The sequence below is a fragment of the Prenolepis imparis genome, unplaced genomic scaffold (genome assembly GCF_030444845.1).
Source record: "Prenolepis imparis isolate NDT839.2.m4 unplaced genomic scaffold, iyPreImpa1.0 SCAF_10, whole genome shotgun sequence".
In the NCBI taxonomy this organism is placed as follows: Eukaryota; Metazoa; Arthropoda; class Insecta; order Hymenoptera; family Formicidae; genus Prenolepis; species Prenolepis imparis.
Window position 1 is genome coordinate 6,676,094 of NW_028141168.1, and position 15,158 is coordinate 6,691,251.

General features: G+C 26.0%; 2 protein-coding genes across 6 annotated transcripts in view; one reads left to right on the forward strand and one right to left on the reverse strand.

Moving 5' to 3' along the window:
* Nucleotides 1–15,158, forward strand: part of LOC145941913 (uncharacterized) — a 246,211-nt gene that overhangs the window by 156,173 nt on the left and 74,880 nt on the right. The gene's annotated exons all lie outside the window — the stretch shown is intronic.
* Nucleotides 303–13,230, reverse strand: LOC145941474 (uncharacterized). The gene is made up of 15 exons (XM_083047584.1): nt 13,163–13,230; nt 11,215–11,481; nt 10,344–10,815; nt 9,205–9,304; nt 8,869–8,988; nt 8,657–8,812; nt 8,377–8,428; nt 4,636–4,815; nt 4,513–4,533; nt 2,534–2,803; nt 1,868–2,339; nt 1,186–1,285; nt 826–945; nt 612–767; nt 303–356 (listed from the first exon to the last, which is right to left on the reverse strand). The coding sequence occupies exons 1-15, from the start codon at nt 13,176–13,178 to the stop codon at nt 303–305; spliced, it is 2,556 nt and encodes an 851-aa protein (XP_082903710.1). The 5' UTR covers nt 13,179–13,230.

Sequence of the window (15,158 nt, forward strand, 5' to 3'; positions counted from 1 at the left end):
GGAAATATTTTTGTAAATGTAAGATTGGATTATATGTTTACACAAATAATACATTAAAATTGAATGATTGCTTTTCTTTAAAATTTTTTTATATAACTTATAATTATTTGTCAACTAATTTTTCATGATATGCTAATCAACAGAAACAAATAAATAACTTCCTTGCACAAATGTTTATTCAATAAAAGTGATGTTACAGAGGCAGTGCATGTAAATCTGTTCATTGCTTTCATTATTCGAGCTAATCAATTATAAATCGATATAGTCACAGTTATTATAGAATTAAGTCGACATTATTTCCTTTATTCTCTTATTGTTAATAACGCAGATAAATATCCCATTGACGTTTTTACCGCCTAAATGGAGTAAAAATTATAGATCAAATGTTGAATTTTTTTTTCACGGATGATAATAATGATAATAAATCTTTGTATAGAGAAGAGAAAAATATATAAATAATACATAATATAAAATGAATAATAAATAATAAATAATATATAATATATAAATAAAAATAGAACAAAACGTTTTTATAAACTAAAAAAATGAATATTCTTGTATAACGACTGCATGTAAAACAATGTAGTTTTTCTCGCAGTTATATATCTTACTATTCCGAACAATTCTAACGAAAAATTTCCAAATTTCCCAGCTGTCAATTTAAGCGGAATCACAGATCGATATACGATAAACATTAAGTCTTTCGCATCTTTTGGCGATATATCGTACCATTTGCATTCATACACGCCATACGCCATATTGATGCTCTAAAAAAATTACATTTTTGTTTTGAATAAGTAGCGTTAATATACATAATTTCTTTACCTCCGTCAAGAGTCTTTCAGCAGCGTAACAATAAACGTACAATTGCGTCAACACGAGAGAAATATAAAACGCGAGAAAAATTATTTTGCCAGGAGAAACGTCCAAATTATCCATTATCATCTGAAAATAATACTTTTGTTAGTGCAATAGTTGCACGATAGATATTACAGTTATATAATTCTAATGCAATGTACAATAATATATTCTGAAAAATAATCTTTTTTATTTTTATGAAATTTTATATTATATTTTAATTTTATATTTAATTAAATTTTATATTATATTTCAATTTTACATATAAAATAATATAGAAATTATACACATACACATCCAAAATTATATACATTCGAATTTACTTACCGTAAAAACTTGAAAGGTTACAAGACATAACTGAAAAGAAGCGCCTAGCATATGCATAAACAATAGTGGGCTGTAGCAATTGTCGATCGTCTTTGCATTCCTTGAAAATTCATACATTACATACTCATATATAATATATTGTCAACTTATTATTAGAGAGTTTTACAATACAGAAATCTTTAAAAAATGTTATTTTGAATTTTGAATTCATAAGATAAAATCAATTAATTTTGTTATACATATATATATTTTAATTTGACAGTTTTAAATAGTTTAAAGAGTATAAAGTCAATTCGTATTCGTTTCTTTTGCGTTAATCTCCCATTACTTCACATTTATCACTTGATACGCATGCGTAAAATGAAGATATCGTTATGCGCATAATCAGAACAACATCTTCAATATATGTACACATATATCAAGTAAAATATTCAAATATAAAAAGGGAGGACCTTAGATTTTAATGAATTTTAAAATACGAAAATTTAATATAAAGGGAAAGAATTAAAATTTGTACATTATGCACAAACTGCATCTCTCGTATATATATTTTCTTATTAAATATAACATGGTATTTGATTCGTATTTTTATCGCAAAATAATATATGCTTCTTCTTGTCTATAAATACGTTAAAGTAATATATATGTATATAATTAATACGCTGAAAATTCCCAAACGTACCTGATTAAATACTCGTGTCGTATAACGATCGCAGTTAGGCCCTTTCTAAATTTCATCGAAGATATCGATCTATTGTCTAATTTGTCGATCAAATTGTTGAGTATGGTTCGTAGATTAATTAGTTGTCCGCACATATGCAACACGAGTATCGAGATGAAACTGTCGACGCTATAGTTGCCGAGAACTGCATACGTGCCGCCGAATATTTGCAAGAAAAATGTGATTTCGAAATAAGGACTCTTTTGAATGTAGTCGAACCGGTAGTAAAGGTATCGTCGAGGTTGGTGAACGGTTTGAAAGAAAATCACGAATCGTAAAGTATATCCAAGCATGAGTGTGCATATCGCAGTTATGAAATATCCAAAAGATAAGCTTCTGCCACTTCTCGCTAGCTTCAACATCGTATTTCGTTCCCAATTGCTCTTCGAAGTCATCCAATCGGTCATAATCGATGTTATTAGCGTTCGAAGTTCTTTCAAATTAAACGTAGCTATATTATTACTAATATAAATATTTGAACTGACAAAGCAAATTATCTTTATATAAGAAGAACTGTTAACAGCTTTAGATTTACTTTAATAAGGAAAATTCAACATGAACATTTATACTATTCACGATAAATACAAATCTATTTGATATTTTTATTATTGAAAAATGATAACTTACTCTTGCCGTGATATCTGGTAATAGCCATCTTGGATATTGCCATCAAACTGAAATTGGTGGCAACAAAGAGTTCCATCATTCGACTCACATTACCCCACGCACGGATCACATTTATTATTTGCGGGGTGATTACATAAAGACCCATAATAAACGTAGCAAGCATGAATGCTATTTTTGGTCGACGAAAAACATTCAAAGAGACATTTAGATCGGGCCATATGCCTAATATCCGCATACATTGTCGGCTCAATGTAAAAGCGTAATTTAAATCTGACAAATTATTTATATTTTAGAAGAAATATCATTGCTTATAATGACAGTTTAGCAAAAATATTATTTTTCTTTCAATATTATTTTTGCAAATTTCCTTGTTTAATATGATTAAATATAATTTTTTACATGTAAAGTGTATCTGTATTTGTAATCAATTTATGTAATTAATTTATTGAGACAAATCTTCAAGAACTTTTTTTTATCCATATTCTATAGTTATACATAATTTGTCAATCATTATAGTATCAACCACTTTTTAGGCATTTCTAATAAATTGCATTTAGAAAATCTTACAACACTGTAAGTAATGTTCCACATTGCTGAAGCTCTTCTTCTTATATGCGCAAGTCAATAGTATATATATATATATATGTACAACACATATATATAATACACACATACAATTTTTATAATAGTTTTATACAATTTGATATGCAACACTTCTTTATTTTAAATGACTATAAAATCTTGGATACGATAAATATACTGTATCATCATATCATAACATTTAGTTTATTTGTATTAATTTTTCAAATTTACTATAAGTCAGAGTGATTGATATAAATGTTACGGATTAAAGAATTTTCTTAAACATTTTCCTAAAAAAATTTTTATTCGAAAAGTGACTATTAAAATTGATAAATAATAGACAAAGTAAGTAAAAACAATATTATTCTACTAGGAAAATATTAAAAATTTTTAGCAATAATATAGAGTTTCAAATCTCTTTACAAGATTTCTTCTTGTAAGATTTTATATTATTATACTAATGAAAAATTGTTTTGATTTAACTTTTTAAAAGTTTTAAAATTGTTCATAATTCGATTTATATGACGTGAGAGAAATCATTAGTCGATTGATGCAACTCAATCATTTCATTTATACATTATGCTTAATCTCACCACTATGATTCAAAACCACTATGATTCAATCTGTATGTCGAAAGTAAACATTTTTTGCTGGCGTACAAAGTTTAATATCCACTCTGACAACTTTGGTGAAACATGAAGTTCTAACGAAGGTCTATAGACTGCTTGCAAAAAATTATGAGTTTTGTAAGCCTTTGCGAAAAATTATTAAGAGTGAATTTTACTCTCTTTATTTGTAGAGAACTTTTAAACAATGTGCAAATATTATTATACAATCCTTTTTGTACAAAATATTTTATTTAGTGAACGTTTAATAAATAACGTATTGAATACCACAACCGGAAGAATAGTTATTTTAATAGAAAAAATATTTTTTAATATCAATAATACAAAGTAAATATAATGTAAAAATAAACAGTAAAATATAAAATATAAGACAGTATAATATATATATTAAATTAGTATATAAAATATAATAAAGGTAACACATAGTTTTCCCGAGATGTGCAGAATAATTTGAAAAGATCAATTTATTTAATTAAAGCGATAAATGATTAAACATTTTATTAATTTTATTTTGTTAATTTAAAGACATTTTATATTAATTTTTTTATCACGTAGATAGTAGTTTAGTAATGATTAATCGTTATCGAGATGTTTTTTATAAAGTTTAAATTGAAATGCAAAGTTTTTATCACTTATTCATTGTCAGAAAAAGAACTTGATTTTGAAATAAACTTGATATTATACAATTATATTTTATATATAATGCGATTATATTTTTTGAAGAATATTGTAGTATAAACAATTTTGTTATTTTTCCGAGATATATTCTACCTTTATTGACATTCATTGATGTTCACTGAATAAGAATTATCGTTAGACTGCATCACTCTTTGCAATTATATCAAACCGCTTTGATTTTGCGCTTGCTCAGCACATTCAACGACTAGCCTTTACCAATATGTCTGTAAACCCTTTCGAATACAACAGTAATATATGTAGTAACTACCATGACAACCACAATGCGCTGAATCGTACATTGTGAATACAGCACTTGCTTTTCGACTATAAGCGAGGTGAGGGGATTCAGGTTTCGTATTGTAGAGAATTTCAAGGTGGGATTTGTTTGAAACTCAACTGCAGAAAGAGAACATAACATTATTTCATCAGTGGCTTCTACGAGCAGCTGTGCATTTCAAAGCGGTTTAATGATTAAATTATGATTACGATACGAAGGAAAAAAAAGGGGATCTAGAAGAAGTTCACACAAACTATAAAATGATATGTCAGACGCATTCATAACAAGAATAAGAAAAGGAGAATGTTCCCTCAGAATATTGTAGATTTAAAACGAAAAAAGAGAGAATGCAAAAATATTACGATAAAGGAAAGAATTTATTAATAAATGTTATAGGCTCGTGTCTATGACGACAAAATTTGAGAGAGAATAAATTATGAAAAAAATGTTTGCAAAAGTTGTCGATTATTATTCGACACTTGAGAAAATCAGCGTATGAAGTGTTACAAAGTGCTTTGATATATGTATATGATTAATATGATATTAGTGAAAAATTGTTCTTTGATTGGTGCGTTCGTGAAAAATTATTTTATACTATTAGTATGTCAATGGAATATTGTTCTTTGATTAGTGCAATTTTTTTTAAAATTATTTTTATAGTGTGTATTATATTGTATATATGTATAGTGTGTATTATATTGTATATATGTATAGTGTGTATTATATTTTTAACGATGTTAGATAAATTAGCACATACAAAATTTATTATTAAGTGACAGCTTAATAAAATTGAACGATAGATACATGTGGTATTATGGTGTAATTTTGGGTGTTGTCAGGACGAAGAACAATTATTATTATTAATTAATTAATATTTTGTGAAAAAGCTGGATTGCAGCGAATTGTAGTTACATGTGCTTTAAGTTTTAATAATGAAATACACATTTAGCGGCATTTTTTTCTTATTCCATAAACTTGTGAATGCTAACAGCTGACGGGCTAGTTTTATATTAGTTACTGTTATTCAAAAACTTTGTATTATTTGAGGTATAAATAAGTTCATCATTATAATTATTATTGTAACTTCGTACTTGTTAATATTAACAATTCATAAATAACTTTATCAAAAAGTAATATCAGAATAAGAGTTTTTATCGAATATGAAAATTATATTAGATTTATGGTTTTTTAATGTAATATCATATATTTTTTAATTGAAAATATGTAGCAAATCTGATACAATTAAAGGAGAGTTGCTTAAAGTGTACATTTAAGATATTTTATGTGTTATATTTCCTATTTAGCTTTTTAAATACATAAAATTAATATTGGAAAATATAGCTTGATTTTAAGATTATTACATGTTTAACTTTTTGTCAAGAACAATACATATAATAACATATGTAAAAGATATGATTTAAGCAATCGGACTTTTAAATCGTACCTTCTTTAAAAGTAAGAAATCTGCAAATGGAAATAATAAAAAATTGGCTGAGAAAAATATGATTGATTTACTAACATATACTTATACATAGTAAGAACAAATAAACAAGCAATTAGCATATCATTATTAAGAAATAACATATTTATATTAATAATAATTCATATTTTATATTAAATCATATTTTGTTAATAACAAAACAGAAAGTATTCAGCATATAGTAAAACAATTATTAAATAACATATTTATAAGTTACAATTGAGACAATAATAATAGTAATAATAATATATATTTTTTTAAAAGAAATCTTGTGGATTTAGAAAACATGCATGATTTAATTTATCTACAAATATTGATTTAAGTTTTATAATAATATGTACTATAAATGTAATATGTATATAAAATAAATGTAAAATATTCTGCTATATAAATTTATTTTTAAGAAAATACAAAAATGATAAATAAAAGATTATCTACATTGTTAAATTATTTATTATCAGTTAAAATAAGTTAGTCAAAAATTATATTAATCCTGATTTTTTAAATGATAGTAACACGCACAAAATAAGATATAATCTGGAAATCTTTTGTTTATATTTTTTATATATTGTTCATTTATTTTTACAGTTAAATATTGTTTATATACAATAATAAAGAAATTTTGATACGGTAAAATGGATTTGAAAGATCGGTATGATTTCGGCAACTCTCCTTTATATTGTATCAACTCGGGCAACACTACTTTGGAATTATAAAAATTTTATGGTGTACTCTACTTGGCTTTACAAATGCTTCAAGTCATTTGATCGATCAATTAATACAAAATTTCTTTGTATTAGTTCATTAAATTTTTTAAAACACATACACTTGTAATGTCAAGTGGGAGGATACACCGTTAATTATAACTTAGAATACCTACGTATATAAAAAGAAATATAGCTAATATTAGAACAATATTAGAGAATTTTTTGCACAATATATTATACAATAACGATAACTATTTATTTATTCTTATGTTTCTGTCTATGCGTCTGCGCAAGATGCGGCAGATAATAAAACAATAAAAGTACGAAATATATTTTTCTTGTGAAAGCTAAATAGATGCAAAGAAGACAATGAGAAAATAATTATAATATCTATTTCTATTTTTTATGAATTTATTAATGTAACAAAAAGTCATATTAATGAGTAAAATTGATAACGTGATACTGACCATCTTTGATGTGTTCCTGTAGCTACATTACAATTCCGCGTGACTTGTATTTGTGAAAACTTTTAATCAGGAAGTCATAAAGTTTCAATTTTCACAATTGGAATTAATTTCACCAAGAGACGATTTTTCATACAGATTGCGGTGTCCCTTAATGGAAACTTGACATATCACGCTGCAAAGAAGCAATATCTTTTCTATAAAAAGCAATATTGTTTTTATATAAGAAGCTATATCGTTTGTTATAAGAATTTTATAATATTCTTACTACTATTATTATTATATTAGTCATCAGATATTATTATATTATATTATTATATTAATCATTAGATATTAAATCATATAAATAAAACTTGCTTTCAAAGAAATTAAAATTTATAAATGTCGCTTAAGGATTTGAAGAAGAAAAGAATAAAATTCTAAACTTTAATTTGAACTTTATTTATTAAACTTATTTGCTTTCACAATGCGTAAGTTGTAAAAAATGTGGAAGTGATGTGAAATTCACAATACGTATACATATACACAATATTTGAGTTTTAAATTAAATTTTTAAAACACTGATGGTATATGCATGGCGCAAATTTATTTCTATGTCTTTATATCATATATCGTAAAAAATATATAAAATTAAGTCTCTTTTTCTACTCTGTGATTATTAAATGCAATTTTTAACGGGATAAAAAGAAAAATTAATTTATTTGTTTGAAAATTAAAAATAACTTCATAGTCAGTATTCAGATGAATAAACAGAGAGTGATATTTCTAATTCAATTGTATATAGCAAAGGATGTTATATCTGCGGAAGTAATATGTGTGTGAATAAATCTATAATGTGTATGCTCAATTTATTATAATATCGCTCAACAGAGAGAAATAAATACAGCTTTTTATTTGCTACACAAAAATGTATATTTGCTTTTAGTAAATGTAAATTACAAGCAGTGCATATAAATTTATTCATTTCGTTGTTTGAATACTCATGTAGTATAGTCAGCATATATAGAATCAGTTTAATAATCTTTCATTATGTTGTAATTGACAGCAACGCAGATAAGTATCCCACTGACGATCTTACTGCCTAAAATAAAAATAACAGATGAAACTTTTAATCTTATTTTTACAAAAAATAGTAATAATAAATAATTATATGCGTGCGCGTATATAACATATACAATAAACAATGCAATATTTAATAAAGCAAAAATAAAATATCTTATTTTTATATTAAAAAATCGTTTTGCGTAATGATTGGAAAGAAATATAATATAAATACATATATATATTTTTTTGTATATAGGTATCTTACTGTTCCAAATAATTCTATCGAAAAGTTTCCGAATTTTCCAGCTGTCAATTTAAGCGGAATATTAGATCGATGTACAATAAACATTAAGGCCTTCGCATCTTTCGGTGATAGATCATACCACTTGCATTCAAACACACCGTATGCTAGACGAGTACTCTGAAAATTATATATTGTTTTCCTCAAGTTGCGTTAATGTGCAATATTTGTTTTACCTCTTGCAAAAGTATTTCAGCGGCGTAAGAATAAGAAAATAATTCCATCAATACAAAGTAAATGTAAAACGTGAGGAAAATCATCCTGATAATAGGCAAGCTTATATTGTTTGTTATTATCTGAAAATTATATATTTTTTTACTAATTGCATATGTTAATAAACTATATTATATAATGTGATATAACATATTATATAATGAGATATAATAATACTATAATAAGAAAGAGAGTGTCATTTTTTTAAATTAAATTAAATTAAAAATTTTATACATATTTATTTTTTTATTTTTATGAAATGCGCGAGAAAAGACAAATGTACAAACTTTCTCACTTACCGTGAAAACTTGAAAGGTTATTAAACATAACTGAAGAATGGCGGCAAATAGATGTATAAATAATACTGCGCTGTAGCACTTGTCGATCGTCTTTACAGTCCTTGAAAATTTGTACATTATTCACTACAATATCGACTTATTATTAGAAAATCTTAATATATACAAACTTAAAAAATGTTATTCTACATTTTATACATGTAAGACATTATTTTCAATTTTACATTTATTTATATTTAAGTCTGATATTAAGAAATTGAAACAATTCCCTTGTGTGTGTGTATGTGTATGTAAAATTTAATTTAAATTACCCATTAAGAGGGTTCGATTCTCGATTATTCACCTCGATTTTTCAACCTATTTTTTGCTTCTTTAGAAAAGTACGGGAGGTATTTAAAATTAAAAGAATCTCAGATTCACAAGACTATTTAAGCACTTGGTATCGCATCAAGTAAAATTTGTAGTCTGTGCACAACTACTTATTGTTAGTTTCAAGAAAAATAATTTTTCTTGAAACTTACACATCCGCGTTTGTGCAGTCGAACCTTTATATCCTTTATATTCTTAATTCTTTTTTTTTCTTGTGCTATTTTTTTCATATTTATCACTTACCCACGTATATGTAGAATGAAAATGTTGTGCATAATCAAAACGGCACGTCTTTAATCTCTGCGCTTATATTATTAAAATAAAACAATAGAAGATATACATATGTTGAGAAAAAGAAATTGTCTGGTATAATGAATTTAGAATACAGAAATTTAACTGTGAGACATGTCAAAGAGAAGGAAAGTATCTCAAATGGAGAAAGACACTTGTACCATTTTGGATTTAAATTTTTAGATTTTTCTCCGCATCATGTAAGTCTCTTTTTAAATATAAGTATTCATTTGTATAAACATTTTATAGCAGATTAATCTGCTCTTGTTTACACAGATCCTTCAGAGTTTAAATTTCTCTCTCTCTCTCTCTCTCTCTCTCTCTCTCTCTCTCTCTCTCTCTCTCTCTCTCGTCTCTTTTTAAATATAAGTATTCATTTGTATAAATATTTTATAGCAGATTAATCTGCTCTTGTTTTACACAAATCCTTCAGAATATTATAAATGAGTTAAATGCGCCGAAAGCTTCTTGATGATGCGTACCTGATGAGATGCTCGTGTCGTCTAGCGATTGCGGCTAAACCTTCCGTAAATATCAAGGAAGATATTGTACTCTCGGTTACTTTCTCGACTAATTTGCTAAGTGCAAGCCGTAGATTTATCAGTTGTGCGCACACATGCAGCACCAGTATCGAGACAAAACTGTCGACGGTATAGGTGCCGAGAACCGCGCACGCACCGCCGAGGATTTGCATGAAGAAGGTAATTTCATAATCCGGACTCTTTTGAATATAGTCGAATCGATAGGCAAGAATCCGTCGAGGTTGATTTATACTTTTAAAGAATGTCTGGAGATAGAAAGCAATACCAAATATGATCGTGCTTATCGTGGCCACGAAATATCTAAAGGATAAGTTCCTGCCATATTTTGCGACCTTCAACATCGTATTTCGTTCCCAGTCATTCTTCGAGATCATCCAATCGTTCATGATCGATACTATTATCCTTCGGAGTTCTTGCAAATTAAACGTAATTACATTATTATTAGTGTGAATTATATAATGATTTAGATTTTAAGAAAAAATTTATTTTTATTATCTACAGTAAAAATAATTTATATATACGATATTTTAATTGTTCCAAATAAAAACTTACTGTCTCCGTAATATTTCGTAACAAGTAGCTTGCAAACTGCCACCAAACTGAAGTTTGCGGGGACAAAGAGTTCCATTATATGAGCAAATTATATAATAAATTTATATAAAAAGGAGTATTATATACAATGACAGTTCTTAAATTTGAGCAAGTATATACAGCTTTTTGACATTTATATTACCGATGATAAAAATTAATAAGTAAAATAATTTTAATAAAATTAAAAATCCATATTTATCGTCCTGAAACAATAACTTACTTTCACCATGATACCAGGTAGCAACTAACTTGCTCAACGCCATCAAGCCAAAGTTGGCGGAGGCTACATACTCCACCATCCGACCTACGTTGCCCCAAGCGCGAATCACATTTGTCAATTGCGGTACGATCATGTAGAGACTCAGGATACAGGCAATGATGATGAATCTTATATTTGGCCGAAAAATATTCAAAGACATATGTGGATCGGGCCATATGCCCATTAGCCGCAAACATTGGCGACTCAAGTTAAATGCGTAACTTAAATCTGAGAAATAAAAATGTTAGAGAATATACATATATTGCTTATAATGTTAATTTAGAAAAAAATATTTTATTCTCTTATTTTCTAACAATTCCTTTTCTTACATATATTAAGTGATTATTTATTTATTAAGAAATTTTCAAGGATTGCCTGATTTTACATTTACATCTTTCAGCTATTATAGCGTTTATCGTAATTCACAACTTTCTAGGCATTTGCAATAAACTGATAAAAAGTGTTATATGTATACATAACACACAAGTATGTATGTACGCATATTATAATATATATATAGGATTATATCTAGTTAAAAAAAAAGTAAACAAGCAGTAAATGCAATAAAGTAATTGTCATATATAATTTTTTTTTTTTTTTAATGAAAGATTAAAGTTACCATGAGATTTTTATGGAATATCACATATGTATTTTGTATTTCGCACACACACACAATATATCAAATTATAAAAAATCCTGTAAATTATTAATTTTTTTATAATTTTATCTTAATATTTTTATATTCAGAATTAGAGGAATCAATTTAAATGTTTAAAAATCACATAGTCTTATTCAGAAATCTCAAGATAATCTTGCTTTTTTTACTTACTTAATGTTTTAAGAAAAGAATTTCTTTTTGCAATTTGTTCGAAACAGAAAATATTATCTTATTTAGATTTTATCACTTTTTTTATTTAAATTTTATCACTATTTTTACATATATAGTTATATTCTATCCACATACACAGTTTAAACTTCAAATTTCTTTCCACAAGAAATCTCTTTACAATATCTTGTATTATTTTGGTAAAAATTTGTCTTAATTATTCTTTCACTTATAACTAAAGTTTTGTTAAATTTATTTTATAGAAAAAGAACGATTGAGAAACAATATATTTCTGCATGTCTAATTTTGTCATTGAAAAACATTTCGATTAAATCAGTATTTATGTCGAAAGCAGAGATTTTGCTAGTGTATAAAGTTTAGTATTCTCTAGCAAATTTTCGCGAAACGTGAAATTTTGTAAAAAATATATAGACTGCTTACACAAAATCGAGTTTTGCCCCTTGTAACAAAAAAAATTTTTTTTTTTTAACGTAAACTATTCTCTTCATTTAAAAAACCGTTTATCATGTGTAAATATTATTATATAATTCAACGTACGATATTTTTGTTTAGTAAATTTATAATAAATAAAGTACTATATAATAGCTAGAATGTAGTTATTTTAGCAGAATATTTTTTTAATGTTTTAATAAGAAAAGGAAATGTGAAGAAGCAAATCATAAAACATAAAATATATATAAGACAAAATAATAATATAAAATAATATAAGATTTAAAAAATAATGACACATATTTTCAGATGTGCAGAATAATCTATTCCATTAAAAGCAAGTCATTTAATAAGTTATAAACATTTTATTATTAATTTTTTTGATAATTTTTAAAAACATTATTTTTGTATTATGTGGATAGTATATGTTAATATAATTCAATAGTAATTAATCTTTATCATGATTTGTTTCTTTTCATACAATTTAGAGAAAGAAAAAAAATAGATTTTAATAAAAACTTAAACTATTATACAATTATATTTTACACATATAACGAGATTATATTTTTATAGAATATTATAATGAAATTCTTTGAGCTATTTTTTGAGAAAAATTTTATTATTATTTTTTACCTTCATTGACAGTCATTGATGTTACTGAATGAAAATTATTGTTTGACTGATCGCTCTTCGCGATTATACCAAACCGTCCTAATTTTGCGCTTGCCCAGTAGACAAAGGATTCAACCATCTGTCAATATGCCTAAACTCTTCCGGATAATAATCGGCAGCAATACGAATAACTCCCATGTGCTGAATAATATAATATGTGAATCACAGCAGTTGTTTTTCGGCTATAAGCAAGCTGAGGAAATTTTATGTTGCAAAATCCCAAGAGGTAGAATATATTTCAAACTTAATGTCTCTAGAAAGAAAATATTTCCGTGCTTTGTTAGTAGCTTTTCGCATAGATAGTATTGTGTTTTAAAGCGTTTTAACGACTAAATTATGATTATCAAAAGAAGAAAAATCTAGGAAAATATACATACGCATATTTATTCAGACGCATTTATAAAAAAAATTTTTTTAAATATCAAACATATTGTGTAAAGCGGACAAAGAGGAAGAGAATACAAGTTTCACAGGATCGAATTTATCAATAGACAAATATTATAGTCGTAAAATTTTAAGAAGTACATGCTACGATTAAAATTATTTTTTAGGGGAAAAAAATATCGACTGTCATTTGATGCTTAAATTTTCTTTAGCGTGTATTATAAATGTGTTATAAAATGTTTCGATATATATGCAGCCAATACTAATAGTAATGAAAATTAATTTTCTAATTGATGGTGTCAGTGAAAAATAAAATTCCTGATTAATTAATACATATATGTATTGTGACTTTAAAAGCGATCAAAATTATAAACTGTATATTGTGTAGAGAAAAAAAGGAAAGGAAGAGAAAGAGAATATGTGCATTCTACATAGCATGCATTCACATTTTAAAGCAAAGATTATTGTGTTAAAAAAAGTGCGATTTCAACTTTTTAAAAATTATTCTTTGCAATGTGTTATATTTTTAACAACATTGGATGAGTGAGGGTATACAATATTTTATTAAATAATAGCTAATAAGATCTGACGATACATATAACATCATGATTTTGCATTAGTATCAGAACATAGAGATATTTTATACCAGCAGAATATCTTCTTCTTCTTCCTTGGATTTGTGATTGGCATCGGATGATTAGTTTCAGACAGTCATAAACTGGTTCAAAGTGTGATAAATCGTGAAAAATGTAGCTTAACAATCTTGCAAAATTTTTTATATTCACATTAAGTATACATTAGATATACTAGGTCCTTCCAATAATGAAATCCGTATTATATGGGTATATCTTAATGAGATACCCATTTTTATTCTTACTCTATACAAAGAAAATGTTAACGGAAAACGCTTACGCTGTCTAACAAAGTATTACTGCTATTAAATAAATTATTTCGCATCATTTTATGCAGATAGACATGTCATAGAATGTTCTCTGTAATAACATTATATATGTTCTCATTAATAACATTTCATCGATAATTTTATCAATAATAAATATTGAATAACATATATGCTTGGGTCATTATCAATTAGAATTAGATGTGATTTGTTTTAATTATTATTAACGTACTTTTCAGTTGATAATGTTACAAATCTTATATTGAAAATTGTATTGTATTAACTCTGCTGTTCTGCAATTATGTGGCGTTAAAGAATTCTACAGTTTCTCAATTCAATGAATGTGCTTCGAATTACTTGATTGACCATTTAAAACAAAGAAAGCAATATATGCATTTTCTTCATTCTAATTGAGTAATTACTTTGAGTATTTGCAGTGTCAAGTATAATGCATTGTTAAAATATACTGAAATAATAATGTGTTCTAAGTAGAACAATTTTATGAAATTATGATCAAAATAAGTGAGATATAAGGATGTATATTTATTTATCTTTTTATATTCTATAGCTGCTTATGTGCTTGCGCGAGATGATAATAGGGTGCAAAAAACAATAAAAATAAGATACCTTCTATTTATGATATTTATAGCAGACAGTTTTTTTTTCAATATATAC

Bases quoted from the DNA above. Each gene is read 5' to 3' on its own strand.
- LOC145941474 (XM_083047584.1), bottom strand. The intron at 2,340-2,533 runs GTAAGTTATCAT...TTAATTTGAAAG, and splicing joins TACCAGATATCACGGCAAGA to AACTTCGAACGCTAATAACA. The intron at 357-611 runs GTAAGATATATA...TACTCCATTTAG, and splicing joins CGTTAGAATTGTTCGGAATA to GCGGTAAAAACGTCAATGGG.